At 34.5% G+C, this 14,738-nt stretch overlaps 1 protein-coding gene across 1 annotated transcript; it reads left to right on the plus strand.

Moving 5' to 3' along the window:
• Positions 1-3,467: 3,467 nt before the first annotated feature.
• On the plus strand, positions 3,468-14,025 carry LOC136823622 (uncharacterized). Its single transcript, XM_067079799.1, has 20 exons — positions 3,468-3,556; positions 3,824-3,976; positions 4,147-4,209; positions 4,385-4,558; positions 5,029-5,104; positions 7,544-7,622; positions 7,929-8,022; positions 8,178-8,232; positions 8,486-8,568; positions 9,063-9,139; positions 9,484-9,573; positions 9,901-9,940; positions 10,306-10,365; positions 10,504-10,652; positions 10,840-10,871; positions 11,781-11,876; positions 12,121-12,230; positions 12,566-12,670; positions 13,087-13,217; positions 13,689-14,025. The coding sequence occupies exons 1-20, from the start codon at positions 3,524-3,526 to the stop codon at positions 13,918-13,920; spliced, it is 1,932 nt and encodes a 643-aa protein (XP_066935900.1). The 5' UTR covers positions 3,468-3,523; the 3' UTR covers positions 13,921-14,025.
• The last annotated feature ends 713 nt before the right edge of the window (positions 14,026-14,738 follow it).

The following is a 14,738-nucleotide window of genomic DNA, read 5'->3' on the forward strand; positions in this document are numbered from 1 at the left end:
TTTGCTTCAGTAGGTATTGATTTATAAGATTTAGAATGAGGTAACCTCATTTGGGTAACCTCACTTTAACCACATCATATTTCTAAGTATTACTTACTCAGGATTGAAGTAACCTCTTAAATTCGTGTTTCTTCTAAAACAACGAGAAATTTCTATACTTGAGTTCTTCAAAGTTTTGATATGGTAACCTCAAAATTCCACCAGATATGGTATCAGATATGACAGAAGGTAGAAATGTCACAAAACCCCCCTTTATTTTTGACTGTGTTCAGCGCTTCTTTGATGCAAGTAACCATTCAAATAATATTTACCGTGAGTGGTCCTAAATCTGACAGCCCTGCCTTTTGAGTTTTGTTTGAAAATATTTTGTGGAAGAGGCCATTCCAAATTTCCATTGGGACTTAATTTCGCGGATTTTCGCGGATGACACCCAAATCCGCAAAATTTAATCCCCGCAAAAGTTTATCCCATTAAAGTATTCTTGAAGGAAACTGCCAGCCAGCCAGCTGCGTGTTATGGGTGACTGGAACACTGTGACCTCCGACCCAAAATGGCACATGTAATGATAAACAAAGTCAAAATGCTGCGAATGCGCTAGAAATTGCTCGCAAAAGATCGGCAATAATAAAAAATTTTAACGAAAGAAATGTCATAGACAGAAAAAGTCTGACAAATTTACTGACTCACCGACTCAATTTTCGAGAGTCGGTCGGGCGGCGCGAAAGGAAGATATTTGTGATTGCGGCCTAAGAAAAATTACCTAAATTTTGAGCCATTTGAGCCAGGGAGAAGAGACAACCACCTAGATCCACGCACAGCTGACCCGGATTAGCTCGGATAGGGTATTTCCCAGAAATTTTGCTGGACGACCTCAAACATTGACCCATTTACTGCAAAGTCGGGTAACTTGCATCAGTGGAGGGAAACTTGCATAGCCATCAAATGACTGACCAATCAAAGCAGCAAAATTTCAAAACAAATGAACTACGCAGCTCCGCTTGCAGCTCGACTCTACCATTATGTTTTGATTTAACTTTGTATTTTAATGACCAGACAGGTCATTCATTTGAGGTGTATGCAAGTTTCCTTCCACTGATGCAAGTTACCCGACTTCACGGTACTATGTGCGGGATCATTACTACTTTAGCCTGTGATCGAGGTCTGACAAATTGAAACATTGAAATTAAATAACAGTAGTTAAATAAATTGATGAAAAAATAACCCGGCGCTTTTTAATGAAGTTAACATTTTCAAAAACTATGAGAAATTGCCTAAAATTTGAGCCATAGATGAAAAAATTTGAGCAAAGTCAACCTTGAAAACTAATTTGAAGATCAACTTCCCAAGAAAAAGATCTACGGAGGAGACGGAACCCACCTAGATCTGCGCACTGCCGGATAGGCTATTTCCCGGAAATTTTGCCGGACCTCAAACACTGATCCATTTACATGTGCAGAATTATTTTTACTATTGCGTATAACAAAGCCTTAAAAATCAAAGCGCTGTCTCAGGAATTGAATGTCAAAATTTGGTTGGTTGATACCTATTCTGGCTGCTGCACATTTACAATCAGTCATTTTCTCTCATTTTACGTTTTCAAGTTTTAATCAATTATCTTGGGATCTTGAACTTGATTTATAGGTCAACAGCTCTGGAACCAATCCAATAGTTGTTTTGGCGAACGCGACGGTCTTTTGAATAACTAGTTACTCCACAGCAGTTACGTAGAGGCAAGATAATTTATCATGTTTTTATTGGCTGAGGGAAAGTAATGTATGTGGAATAATTAGTTATTCAAAAGACTGTCGCGTTTGCCAAACATCTATGTGATTGAACGTGAATAAATATTTGCTAATCTCATTTGCTAATATTCGATTGTGTTTGATTGCGTTTGAATTTTGTTCGATTAAGATTCAATTATGTTCGATTAGTTCTATTACAATAATGTTCAATAAGGTTGAGTGCCATTGAATTAGCCCACTCCTCTAGAGCTTTAGAGCTATAGTGTGGGCGGCCGCCAATACGCCATTGGAAAATCAGATAAGAGCAAGCTCTTAGTACCGCACAAGACAAGAGCGATTAATGGTGAGCAAATGTAATTGAATTAACGGAACAATCAAACATAATCAAATACAATCGAACGTAATCAAAGCAAACGAACAGCATATCCTGTCTGGATATCCAGAATAAAGTCTGTAGCTCCTCTGTTGTGATTTTATCCGCAGCCACGTTGTGGAATACTACACCCTAACAAAATATTGAAAGAATACAAGAAAAGTGTGTAATTTGTTATCTGAAGTAATTTCCCAATATGTCCCAATTTACATTCCAAATTTGGCTTTGAACGGAAGCTGATATACGGTGGTGGAGCAACACGAACTTGTCAAACAAAACTACAGGGTGTCTATGGGACATTGAAAATCTTGAAAACCTTGAAAACTATCAATTTTTTCTGGAATAAACCTTGAAAACCTTGAAGAATTGTTAAAAACCTTGAAAAGCACTTCTTCCATCATCATATTTATTATATACTCTTTTCTGGAAAGGGCAGTGGCTAGAGTCTACGTTTTTCTCAAGAATGGAGAATTGAGGCATCTCAATCCCTCTTCTAGTCTTTCAATGAACTGGGTTCTTCGATCGATTGCTCTACCAGGTTATTCCAGTAACCCTTATCAGTTCTGATTGGTTTTGTTTTGGAATGCTTTTCAATTTATGCTTTTCTCATTCATTACCGTATGCTAATCTTATCATAGTATAGTACACGTTTTTTTTATAACCCTCCAAAGTTTTTGAAGCCTCAAGATGTTCTCGGCTTTTTGAGTTTTAAGCATAAAAATGTTCTTTTAACATGTTCTTATTTTCGCCATTTTTTAGTATTTTTGTCCATTTTCCTAGGAAGTTGGGTGTTTTAGAGTCCGCAAAGTTTTAAAATGTTCTTAATATTTTGCCCATCAAAGCCTTATGTTCTACAATACAAACATGAGAAATGATCAATTTAAGAGTTTGGGACTTTAGAGTGCACATCGGAAGCAAAAGGTCTTGTTTGTATTGTTTGATTTAGGTAATTTATGCAATCGCCAAGGCTTTGTAGACCCCCTGGAATAAGCTTTTCAATACATTTTCTTCACTTAGGAATATTTGACAAATTCTTGCACAACAGCTGCAATCCAAAAGTACACATAAGTGGATTACATCTTCATTTGCTTATAGGAGTCTTCTATATGGCTTTTTGAAAGCTACCAAAGACATAAGTGATTGACTTTGGATTTTTACCTTTCCTAGGGGTTGGGATTGAAATCCACAAAAACTGTTGCCAAGAGGACATCACTAGGGGTGAATCGATTTACGAATGGTAGGCCCCGTCAACTTTCCTTTATGAGTTTTTCTTGAATTTGAATACACATAGGCCCCCATAGTAGCTTCTTCTCAATCTAATATTCATCTAATTTTCTGATTTTATTTAATAGGGATGTAATCATGACTTTATATAAAAGATTTTGTATTAAAGGATAATCCAGGCAAAATGTTGATTTATGTTGAAAGCAAAGTATTTCCTGTAAGTTCATGTTTCATTTCATGTTCTCTGTTTCATTTTGGCTCATCAAACAACCAAATTCTCCAGGATTATGACCAAGGAAGAAAGTGTTTGCCTCCAGCAATTTCTCAAAACTGATTGCCCAGATCTGTTTACACAAAAACGAGGCCAAATAAGGTAAAAGTAGAAACAAAAGAAACAACCTTTATTGAAAGCAAAATAGTGAATATATACCAAATGGGAGTTTTTTTGATTGATGATTTTTTTCTCCTTTTTTTCATTTTTTAGAGTAAGACATTTGTCTTGCTAGTGAATCACATGGATACTATTGCACGTGCAAGAGCTCACATGCTGCATATACTATATGAACTTGGGAAATCTGATCACCAGTTTCGATTTCGTTTCAAAGGAACATATCTAAGAGATGCTTATACATTTGAGGTTCGATTCTTTCTTCGATTGTAAATACTTGAGATAACAACTATGCATTTTTTTATTGTCTTTAGCATACTTATAAAAATTTATTTAATACTTTTATTTATAATGATAAAACTTTGAATAGTAGAAACATTATGCTACTTCTATAATGCCCAAGCATAAATTTTTTTCAGGATTACAAGATAATGGATAGCTCTGTCATCAAAATGGTACCAATGGCTAAATCAAGACATGAGGTAAAGAGCTTATAGAATCTAATTTATAGCTGACCTTTCTCAAACCAACTGCAACTAGCTAAATCTATAATTGTTATTGATTTTATCAATTGATTGATCTAGGTTGACAAATATTTTGTATTTATGGGCATATCATTTTACTGTTCTTGAGAGCACAATTTGTTTGAACTCTTAGATTTTCTTGGATTCAAATTCTACTTCACGCAAAGGACAAACACTTGAAGAGATTGATAAGCAAACAAAGAATAAAAAGAATGGGAAAGACAGTTTCATTGATGAAGTCCAAACTGCATTATTTAAAGAAGTCGGTATTTTCAATAGAAGGGAAACACTAATTGCTGTTTTCAGGGTGAGAAAACTTTTGCATGGCTTGATTCGACCATCTTCTTGGTTTTTCTTTATAAAATATAAAATGATGATTTGGAATCTTACTTATTATTATTGGTTGAACTTTCTAGGTCAGTGACTTTTCCATTGTCATAAAAGCATTAGCTGGTCTTTACGCTTTTCTACAATAAAGGTCATAATATTTGAGAAAAAAGGGAAATTCCCCAGGAAGTTTTGAAACCACAATTGATTTGTAAGTGCTCTAAAATAGGTTCGAAGGTTAGAGTTTCAACTCTGAGTTTTAACGCTAGACTTAGGACTTCAGACCTTAGGATCTGAGGATCCAAAAGCTCAAAAATAGTCCAATAAGGCTCAGAATTTCGAAAATCGACTTTCTCGCCAGAACTTTAAATCTTGAAAAACGTTAAAATAACCGGAACTCTCAATATATTTCGACCATGATTGTAAGCGAATTCTGTACTGTTTTTTTAGGTTTTGCTGTGGATTCATTTCTTAGCAATCTTTTTATCATTGGTGACAGTTTATCCATATTCTTGTACTTGGGTTGGTAAGTGATTTTTTTATTTCCCATTCAAATATATATTTTTTAAATTGGCCCTGTATATACTTATGTGATTCTGGTGTGTCTTGATATAAAAGCACCTTCAACTTAAAAGTTCAACAATGAGAAATTGGTGTCTGTGCTAGTATACTTTGATTGGGATTGATTTTTGTGAGAATTTGATAAAAAAAGATAAAATTTACGGTGTATTTTATGCTGAATATATCTGAGCAGTTGTAGATTTAATTTTTGTGATCAATCCCGCACAATATTGCAAGTTTCATTATCTTAAGGATAAGGCAATTCAAGAAAAGGCGAATTTAAATCTTGCAAATACTTATCCAATTGAAGTATTTGATCTAGACTTCGTTTTTGGACCTACCCCGGTGGAGGTCCTATAAATTAACCTTTGTCCGTCTGTCCGTCCGTTAGTTACCAGCTTTTCTCGAGATTGGCTCATTAGTTTTTTCTGATTTTTTGCTCAATGATGCAAAATGGCAATGCCCAAAATGTGACGGAGCCCGATTTTCGAAAAAAAATTTTGGGGGGCAAATTTGGGCCAAAAAACGGCTAAAAAACGGGTTTATTGGACTTTGTGAAAAATTGGATCATTAATTTTTTCTGATTTTTTGCACAAAAGTAGGGTACCATCATAGGTATAAGATGGTTCAAGCAGATTTTTGCAAAAAAATTTTGTTGGCCCAAAAAACGCATGTTTATCTATAAGAATCGCTATTAATAAGCATACATCGATGTTCTTAGTCAAATTACTCAATTTTTTTATGAGATAGATGTTTTTTCTGCTCAAGAGGACTTACTTTTGAAGAATATGTGTGTTTAGACAGGAAATTTGGGTTGCTTGGCGTGTTTTTATAGAAAAACTGGCCAAATTCGATATTTTTTTATAAGCACATTATCAATTACTTAGGTATTGGCTTTTCTCGAGATTGGCTCTTTCATTCTTTATGATTTTTTACACAAAGATGCATAACTATAAACCCTTGAATGTGACAGAGCCCGATTTTCGAAAAAAAATGTTTTGGGGCAAATTTGGGCCAAAAAACGGCTGAAAAACGGGTTTTTTGGACTTTGTGAAAAATTGGATCATTAATTTTTTCTGATTTTTTGCACGAAAGTAGGGTACCATCATAGGTATAAGATAGCTCAAGCAGATTTTTGCAAAATAATTTTGTTGGCTCAAAAAACGCATGTTTATCTATAAGAATCACTATTAATAAGCATACATCAATGTTCTTAGTCAAATTACTCAATTTTTTTATGAGATAGACGTTTTTTCTGCTCAAGAGGACTTACTTTTGAAGAATATGTGTGTTTAGACAGGAAATTTGGGTTGCTTGGCGTGTTTTTATAGAAAAACTGGCCAAATTCGATATTTTTTATAAGCACATTATCAATTACTTAGGTATTGGCTTTTCTCGAGATTGGCTCTTTCATTCTTTATGATTTTTTACACAAAGATGCATAACTATAAACCCTTGAATGTGACAGAACCCGATTTTCGAAAAAAAATGTTTTTGGGCAAATTTGGGCCAAAAAACGGTTAAAAAACAGGTTTTTTGGACTTTGTGAAAAATTGGATCATTAATTTTTTCAAATTTTTTGCATAAAAGTAGGGTACCATCATAGGTAAAAGATGGCTTGAGCAGATTTTTGCAAAAAAATTTTGATGGCTCAAAAAACGCATGTTTATCTATAAGAATCACTATTAATAAGCATACATCAATGTTCTTAGTCGAATTACTTTTTTATGAGATAGATGTTTTTCTTTTCTCACGAGTGTTTAGACAGGAAATTTTGGTTGCTTGGCATGTTCTTATAGAAAAACTGGCCAAATTCGATATTTTTTTATAAGCACATTATCAATTACTTAGGTATTAGATTGATTGGCTCTTTCATTTTCTACGATTTTTTGCATAAAGATGCATAATTATAAACCCTCAATGTGACGGAGCCCGATTTTTGCAGAAAAAAATTTTGGGGTATAGTTTAGCTAAAAAACGGCCATAAAAGGGTTTTTTGGACTTAGTGAAATATTGGACCATTGTTTTTTTTCTGATTTTTTGTATGAAAGTAGATAAAAGATGGCTCAAGCAGACTTTTGATAAAAACGAATTTTTCAGCTCAAAGAAGCATCTTTATCAATAAGAATCACTATTAATAAACATATATCAATGTTCTTAGCCAAATTACTCAATTTTTTGGAGATGTTTTTTTGCTCACGAAGTCTTGAATATGAAAGAACATTTCAAGAGCATGAAATTTTGGTTTCCAAACGTTTTTTTATAAGAAACAAACGACTAATTTTAATAGATCGTCACTATGTGTGTTCTGAATGATTGTTTAATGGTCACGTCACGTAGATATCAATTATAAACGTGTTAAATGCATAATCCAGGTAGGTCTATCAAAGTATCACTTTTTTAGCTGCAATTGCTGCTTATGGACTTTGGTTTTGTCCAAATTACACTCGAATAAGTGGCTATGTTGGTGGACACAGCATCAGGTATAAAATAGACTGATTTTTTGAATTTTAAGATTTTTTTAAAAGGTCTAAAATCGAATTGATTGAAATATTTTTGTGACTGTGTGGCTTTTATACTACATGAACCTCAGTAAATGCTCATGGTTTTTTGCCATTGTGGAAATCTGAACAGATTCTTCTATGGATTAGAAAAACCATTTTGATAATCCAGGTTATAAAAATTGTAAAAGTACTGTAGTAGTGCCTTCACAATCAGAATGTATTCTTATGTTTCATGATATCTTATTATGGTATCATACAAGTCGATTTTCTATTTGTACTTTTTAGCAAAGATTATTTTCTGGCAACATTTTTCTTTGGGATGCTTATTAATTTGGCAGCGAACATAACTATGGGCGTATTTCTATTACAAGATGCTTTAGTAAGTTATATTTTGGCATACGATAAATTAAAATTTGAAATGTAGAACATAGTGTACTCATACTCAACATATGACCTCTCTGTTATCCTTAGTCTTAGCCGAATAAAGAACCATGATTAGAAGGTATATAATACAGAAACCTTGAATATTTTTAGCAACATGGTTGTGCAGAATTTAAAGGAGATTGCTCGCATATGAACATTTGGTCAAGTAAGCTTTTGTGATTCAAATTCTGAAGTTAAATTACATTTTACTCATTTGCTACACTTTCTGTAATTTTCAATGAGATTCTTTTCGTTGATTCCAATTTCAATTTGTATATCTTATTTGATTATCTAATGCTGTCGTAACACACGGCTGATTGTGAATGTAATTGTAAATATGCAACTGTACTTAAATAACTCAGACCTATCCTTGTGGTTGAAATGTCAACTAACCTAACAAAAACTTTAATTTTTTGCAGTAATTTGCTACTTTGGACATGGTTTGTTTTTGGTCATGACCATGGTCTTGATTGTCATTCTGTATTTCAATTTCAAAGTTGAGGTAGGTTAATTTGTATTGAGGATTTTGAAAACCATACTACACCTCTCACAGACCAAGTAGGATTTTTTGAGCCAGTGGGTATAAAAAGAACGGACTGAAACTTGATGGGGATTGATATTCCCATATTTTCTATGGCTGGGGATTTACACTCTTATGTTTTCAAGTTTCAGTGGGGGTGGGAAAAATAGCATAATATTTTGCAGTGAGTATCTCTTTATTTTATCATTTTTGATGGGGACAAAAATTTGATTATAGTTTCCACGGAAGACAATATTTCTTACCATTTTTTTCCATTGGGAAAGGGTCCAAGTGGGTCTGTGAGAAAGAGGTGCCATAATTCTGCTGCGTAGTAATTTGTACACCGGAAGATACAGAATGAATACGAGACTTTGAAGTTTGCGGAATTAAAGATTAATGCCATATCTACTATTAAGACTGATTTTTCAGCGTATTGAGCAGTGATTCGGAATTTTCCTATTTTGAAATTGTTTTAGGTTGGAGATATCATTGAATATTATCTTGTTCAAAATAAAGATGTTACAAAGGTCTTGCGACTTGCCAAAGTTGGAAGGTTAGATTTAGTTTTATGTTCTTAGCATAATAATGTCGAGAAAACTCTGGAAGGGCAAATGATTATCGTTTTTATAATGTACTAAAAGATTTAAAACCAAGAAAGACCAATAAGTTAGTTGAGTCTAGGGATCTGTCTATCACACGGATGTCCTTGATTCTCCACTCTTGTCTGAGAAGGCAAGTTTTCCAAATTTATTCCTAATTTTCAAAATGCATAATCTTTTGAAGGAAATTGGGAAAATATTTTATCATATCTTATCATTCTTCATATCTTTGAACAATACCAGACAATCCACGCTTACTATTACTATTCAAAATAAGTATTATTTACTATTTATCTAGACTGAAGGAGCGTCGAAACGCAGCATTCGAACTTGCAAGTCTTGCAGCTACTGGTGAAGATGCCAAGAAAAAAATTGTTGATAATGATGGGTAATGCTGTTTTCCCTTGAGCTTCAGAGATCGATTAGATTGTCATGGGAAATGTAAAGTGCTAGACGGTTCGGTTTGAAATTTAAAATCATTCTCAAGGTTTGACTACAAAAAGTATTTAACAAGTTAATTACACCTGATGCTGACTATAACCCACCCATAGTAAATTAAATTCTCTATCTTGTCTCGAGATTATAAAGTTGAATATTTCTTCATTTTATCAAAGATTCTCCGACCTAACGGTCGAAGGATGATGTTGATCAAAGATTCATTGTTTTTATATTTGATGGAGCCGTCCATTGGAATTTCTATTCATTTCAATTTCAGGTTGCAAGTTTTGATGACGCTTGCACTTTGTTCCGATGAGGTAAGTTTATCACAGAATAGCAGGATATGACACTGTATGATATGACTTTTTATTTAGTGAAGTTTGAGTAATTTTTTAGATAATTATACCCTATACTCTTGGGTAACTAGGGGGTAACTAATAGCCGGGGGGTTGGAATAAGCGGGGGGATTGGAAAAACTTTCAAAACTTAATAATTGGGGGGGTGGTTGGAATAAAAATGTCCTGGGTGGAAAATCTTTGAAAAGGGGGCTAATACAGCAGAATTAGGACAAAAGAGGGGAACTTTCAAAAACATTTTCCCAAAATATTAATAAGCGGGGGTGGAATAGCAATGGATTCCTGGGTGGAAAATTAAAGGATGCTTTTCATTTGATTTTATTCAGACAACTCAAGAATATGCAACTGAAGCTCTCGCCGAACTTTTAACTGTCAGCCAAATTCAGGTATGTAAACTCTTAGTGGATCCTTCCAATTATTGAAAGCAACGCCTTTGTACTTGTCACTTGAACCAATCCTTATCTGCCAACTGATGAGAAAGAAAGATCATAATGTTGGCTTTACGGAATATATTCTCTGTTTAGGACCAGTTCATTGAGATTGGAGGTGCCCGAACACTTTGCGCATTGTTGCATAGCAACAGTCAACGTTTAATGAATGAAGCAGTCATGGCAATCTCTTACATTGTTGCTGATAGTGATACCAACAAGCATGCGTTGGTCGCTGAAGATGGGTAAGGGATGGAATAAAGTCTTGAAAACTGCTTGATCATTAGCTGTCATTAGAGATACTATGAGATTTTCTCTATCAAATTTAGATAGAAACTATAATCTTTCAGATATAAGATTAATCTTTCAAATTCTTAAAAATAAAAATAAACTAAGAAAAGAAATCAGTTGTTATCTTTGTTTTTTATTCAGTTTGTATGATTTGGCAAGTGCTGCAAGAAAAGGTAATTTTACCTTTTTGGGTAGGTATTCTTCTGTGTTTAATTGTAAGGGGGATCACTTTGCAGTTTTTCGGAAAAAATCCCCAATAGCATTTTTCTTTCCACAAAAGAGCCAAAACCTTCATTTTCCTTGGGGTTTGTGAGAAAATTACCCCAAAATCTTTTAATATTGACCCCCTCCCCGTTTTATGGATTTTCTCCCACCTTATTCCACCCACCCCTACAATTAGTACTAGTAATAACATGGTTTAGAGGGTGATTTGGGATTAATAACCCCGAGGTTCATTGAAAACATTTCAAAATAGCCAGAACGTAGTGAGGGCTATTTTGAAGTGTTTTCAATGAAACGAGGGATTATTAATCCGAAATCACCCGAGAATACCATGTTATTCCTCGTTAATTATATGGTCAAAAAAAGAATTGAAGAACACTCAACACTCGCTATTCTTTTCGAAACTTATAAAAACATTCGAGACTATAAAAAAACATTCGACTGACACTCTTATTTTGATTGGCTTAAAAATTTCGTACGATATTTTGTTAACCAATCAAAATATCGTACGATACTTTTCTTTCAACCAATAAAAATTTTTGTTTACATCAGGGCGATTACAAAAAAGCGGGGCTATTACGGATTTATCGCCCCGCTCGTCCTTTACAAATCTAAACTAAATGTAATCAACCATATAATTAAGCACAGAAGAGTATGGTTATTACCAGTAATAACTAATTGTTATGATTTCATTGATAAATGATTATTCTCTATTTACAAATAAATGGTCTAGTGTATAAAAAAGGTTCCATGAAGAAATTAAAATAAATAAGAAAAAACTCTTCCTGTAAAAAAGGTTTGTACGCCACGTAGCAAATTTCTTTACTTTTCTCATCGCTATCTTTTCGTTGCTTTTATAGCGCCTTCGCAAGCCGGTCAAATTATTGCTGGGATATATTTGGAGTTATCTTTTAACCCTGAAATACGCGCCCAACTTGCATCCGATTCTACTTCAGGTATGTACTATAAAAGGGTCGTGTGTAATACCATGGTCTTTATAACGTCTATATTTTGAAACTTGGGAAAAGTTTATCAATTCGCCATAGATACCTTCATATTAGACTGAACTTCATTCAGCAATATTTTTTATTGAACATTTGTTAGGTGAGACAAGGGTATTTTTTTGTTGCTGCTTATTATAATTTACGAATTCTGCAGTACGTGATTTTGATTCTTTGTTTCTTGACTTGATATTTAAAGCTTCTGCACTGATCCATTTGATCAAATCAAAAGACGATGAAACAAAAAGACTTGGCCTACAAACATTGGAATTGCTCGCCATCGAGAATCCTGAATTTGTTGTGACAAGGGTATGTTTTTTTTACTGACTTTGCACGTCATTTTAGCTGAGGAATTTTTCAAAATTAAGTCCCATGAATCCAGTTAGAACATTCAGCAAAGTACTAAAAAAGATACTTTCTTGACAGAGGACTTACAAAGTATATCCTGTAGAAAATTGCCGGTCGTCAAAAATCGGTATCAGTGTCTGAGAAAAAAGGAAGCTTGTCTCCAGCTCTAGGGAATTGTTTCCTTATTTCGATATTGTGTAATGTACGAACTGTTAGCACACTTTTTGGATAGCCCTCAACTTAGCTGTGTGGTAGTATCTAGATGATCATTTTCTATTTTTTTCTCCCTGGTGTAGGATGATTTGTTGACCTATTTGATTGAAGTTCCATTCAACTCAGCAGATGACCAACTATGTCTCCTATCTGGAAAGATTTTACTCTATTACGCAGAGACACCTGAGGTATGGAGTTGTTTCTCTTACAGGAACTGTTAAATTAATGTTTTTTTTTTTATCTTTGTAGGGTAGGAATTCCTTTCTGTGAAACTCTTTTTTTATATAAGAAATATTGGGAAGGTCAACCGCGTCATTCATTAAGTCCATGGAAAAGAATGATTACATCTCCTAATGTACCTTTAAGTATCTTTTTATGCGTAATTGTAGGAAGTCGGTATCTACGGAGATTTATTCCTTAAAACAGGGGTTCTTAATTAGTTGGCTTTTAGGAAAACGACGATTTTGGACAAAAAATCGTAAAACAGGGAGGGTCATGAAAAATTAGAGTTGATATTTTGATCCCCTATGATTAGCTGTAGAAGAGTAAACAACTAAATAGACTTTGGGTCGCAGGTTTTGTAATACTTATTTCACTTTTACAGACATGTGATCAGCTGATTGCCCAATCTGGTTTCAAGGACGGTTTGCTGCAACTAGCCTATAATCCAGACCCTGTCCTTCAAAGTGTTGTTGCCAAAATCATTCTTGCTACATTGGAAAATTGTGAGAACAGGTAAACACCTTGTCTGTACACAAACCCAGTATCTACGGCTTATTTCAAGATTCATTGCCGTACTACGAAGCGATAAACGTGAGATACACTCTGGTACAGAGTAGTAAACACTAGGTTTTGTTGCTTCAATTATGAATTATGTACTAAAACTTTCTAGCGTGACTACAAAATTTGAAATCAAATCAATGAAGAGCAAAATTTGGAAAATATTATTCTTCTTTTCTTTACTAAACCCATTCCCTAATTCCGATTATGACCTCGATCAATTCATCCCCTTACCCGTTGTGAGCCCCTCCCACTGGAAAAATTGGCCAAAATATCGTTTTTGAGCCCACTGAAAATAATCAAAATAAACAAATAGCAAAAAAATATTGTGCTATTTTTTACCCCCACTGGCTGAAAAAAATCATACCCCGTCCGTGAGAAGGGAGTGTTTTAACCAATTCTAAATTCTTTCTTCTTTGTATACAGACAAGACGTTTTAGCTGTTGGCATCATAGAAGTATTGGCATATCTCCATGACAACTGCTTAGACCGTGAAGCTTGGGAAATGGCAGAGAAAGCTATAGATACGTTGCATGGATACACAATGAAAATCAAGAAGAATGGTTCTCTTTCTGATAAGCCTGGATCTTCGGATGGCTCCAGTTCTTCTGGAGGACCTCCAAGTACGCTTGATTCCACTGATAAAAAGAAATTATGAGACTCTCATCCTCCGTTTTCTGATGAGATATATTGACATGTTAGTCAGTGTTATTTTCCACCATAATGAGTGTTTAGAAATTTACGCAATGATTGAACCTGGTTGAACCTTTGGTCTCAACCCTTGGTGTAAACCACTTATAATATAATTGGCCATTATGATTTTTGGACCTACCTGGAGGTCCTATAAATTAACCTCTGTCCGTTCGTCCGTCCGTTCGTCCGTTCGTCCGTTCGTCCGTCCGTCTGTTACCAGCTTTTCTCAGGATTGGCTCATTAGTTTTTTCTGATTTTTGGCACAATGATGCAAAATGGCAATGCCCAAAATGTGACGGAGCCCGATTTTCGAAAAAAAATCATTTCCGGCCAAAATTGCCGGAAATATGCCGGAAAAACCTGTTTTTTGGCATTTTCTCAAGATTTCATCATTAGATTTTTCTGATTTTTTGCACAAAGATGCGTATTAGCAATGCCCAAAACTTGGCCGAGTCCAATTTTTGAGAAAAAATCTTTTCCGGTCGAAAATGCCGGAAATATGCCGGAAATCGCCGTTTTTGCAGATTTTCATTGGACTTTTTCCTTATATTTCGTTGTTTTTTCATACAAAAACATTATTAATAGCAATGTATCGCCGGAACAGCCGATTTTCGCCGGAAAAACAGTATTTCTTGAATTTCTTGAGCTGTACTTTATATTTTTTCATGAAATTTTGCACACTGATGCAAAATGTCAATACCTAAATTGTGACGAAGCCCGATTTTCGAAAAAAAATTCATTTCCGGCCGAAATGCCGGAAATATACCGGAAAAAAAAACTGGA

Source organism: Clytia hemisphaerica, unplaced genomic scaffold, assembly GCF_902728285.1.
Source record: "Clytia hemisphaerica strain Z4C2 unplaced genomic scaffold, Clytia hemisphaerica genome assembly, whole genome shotgun sequence".
Lineage (NCBI taxonomy): Eukaryota > Metazoa > Cnidaria > Hydrozoa > Leptothecata > Clytiidae > Clytia > Clytia hemisphaerica.

Bases quoted from the DNA above. Each gene is read 5' to 3' on its own strand.
- LOC136823622 (XM_067079799.1), top strand. From the start codon at position 3,524: ATGTTGATTTATGTTGAAAGCAAAGTATTTCCT. The intron at 3,977-4,146 runs GTTCGATTCTTT...AATTTTTTTCAG, and splicing joins GAGATGCTTATACATTTGAG to GATTACAAGATAATGGATAG. The intron at 11,877-12,120 runs GTATGTACTATA...TGATATTTAAAG, and splicing joins TGCATCCGATTCTACTTCAG to CTTCTGCACTGATCCATTTG.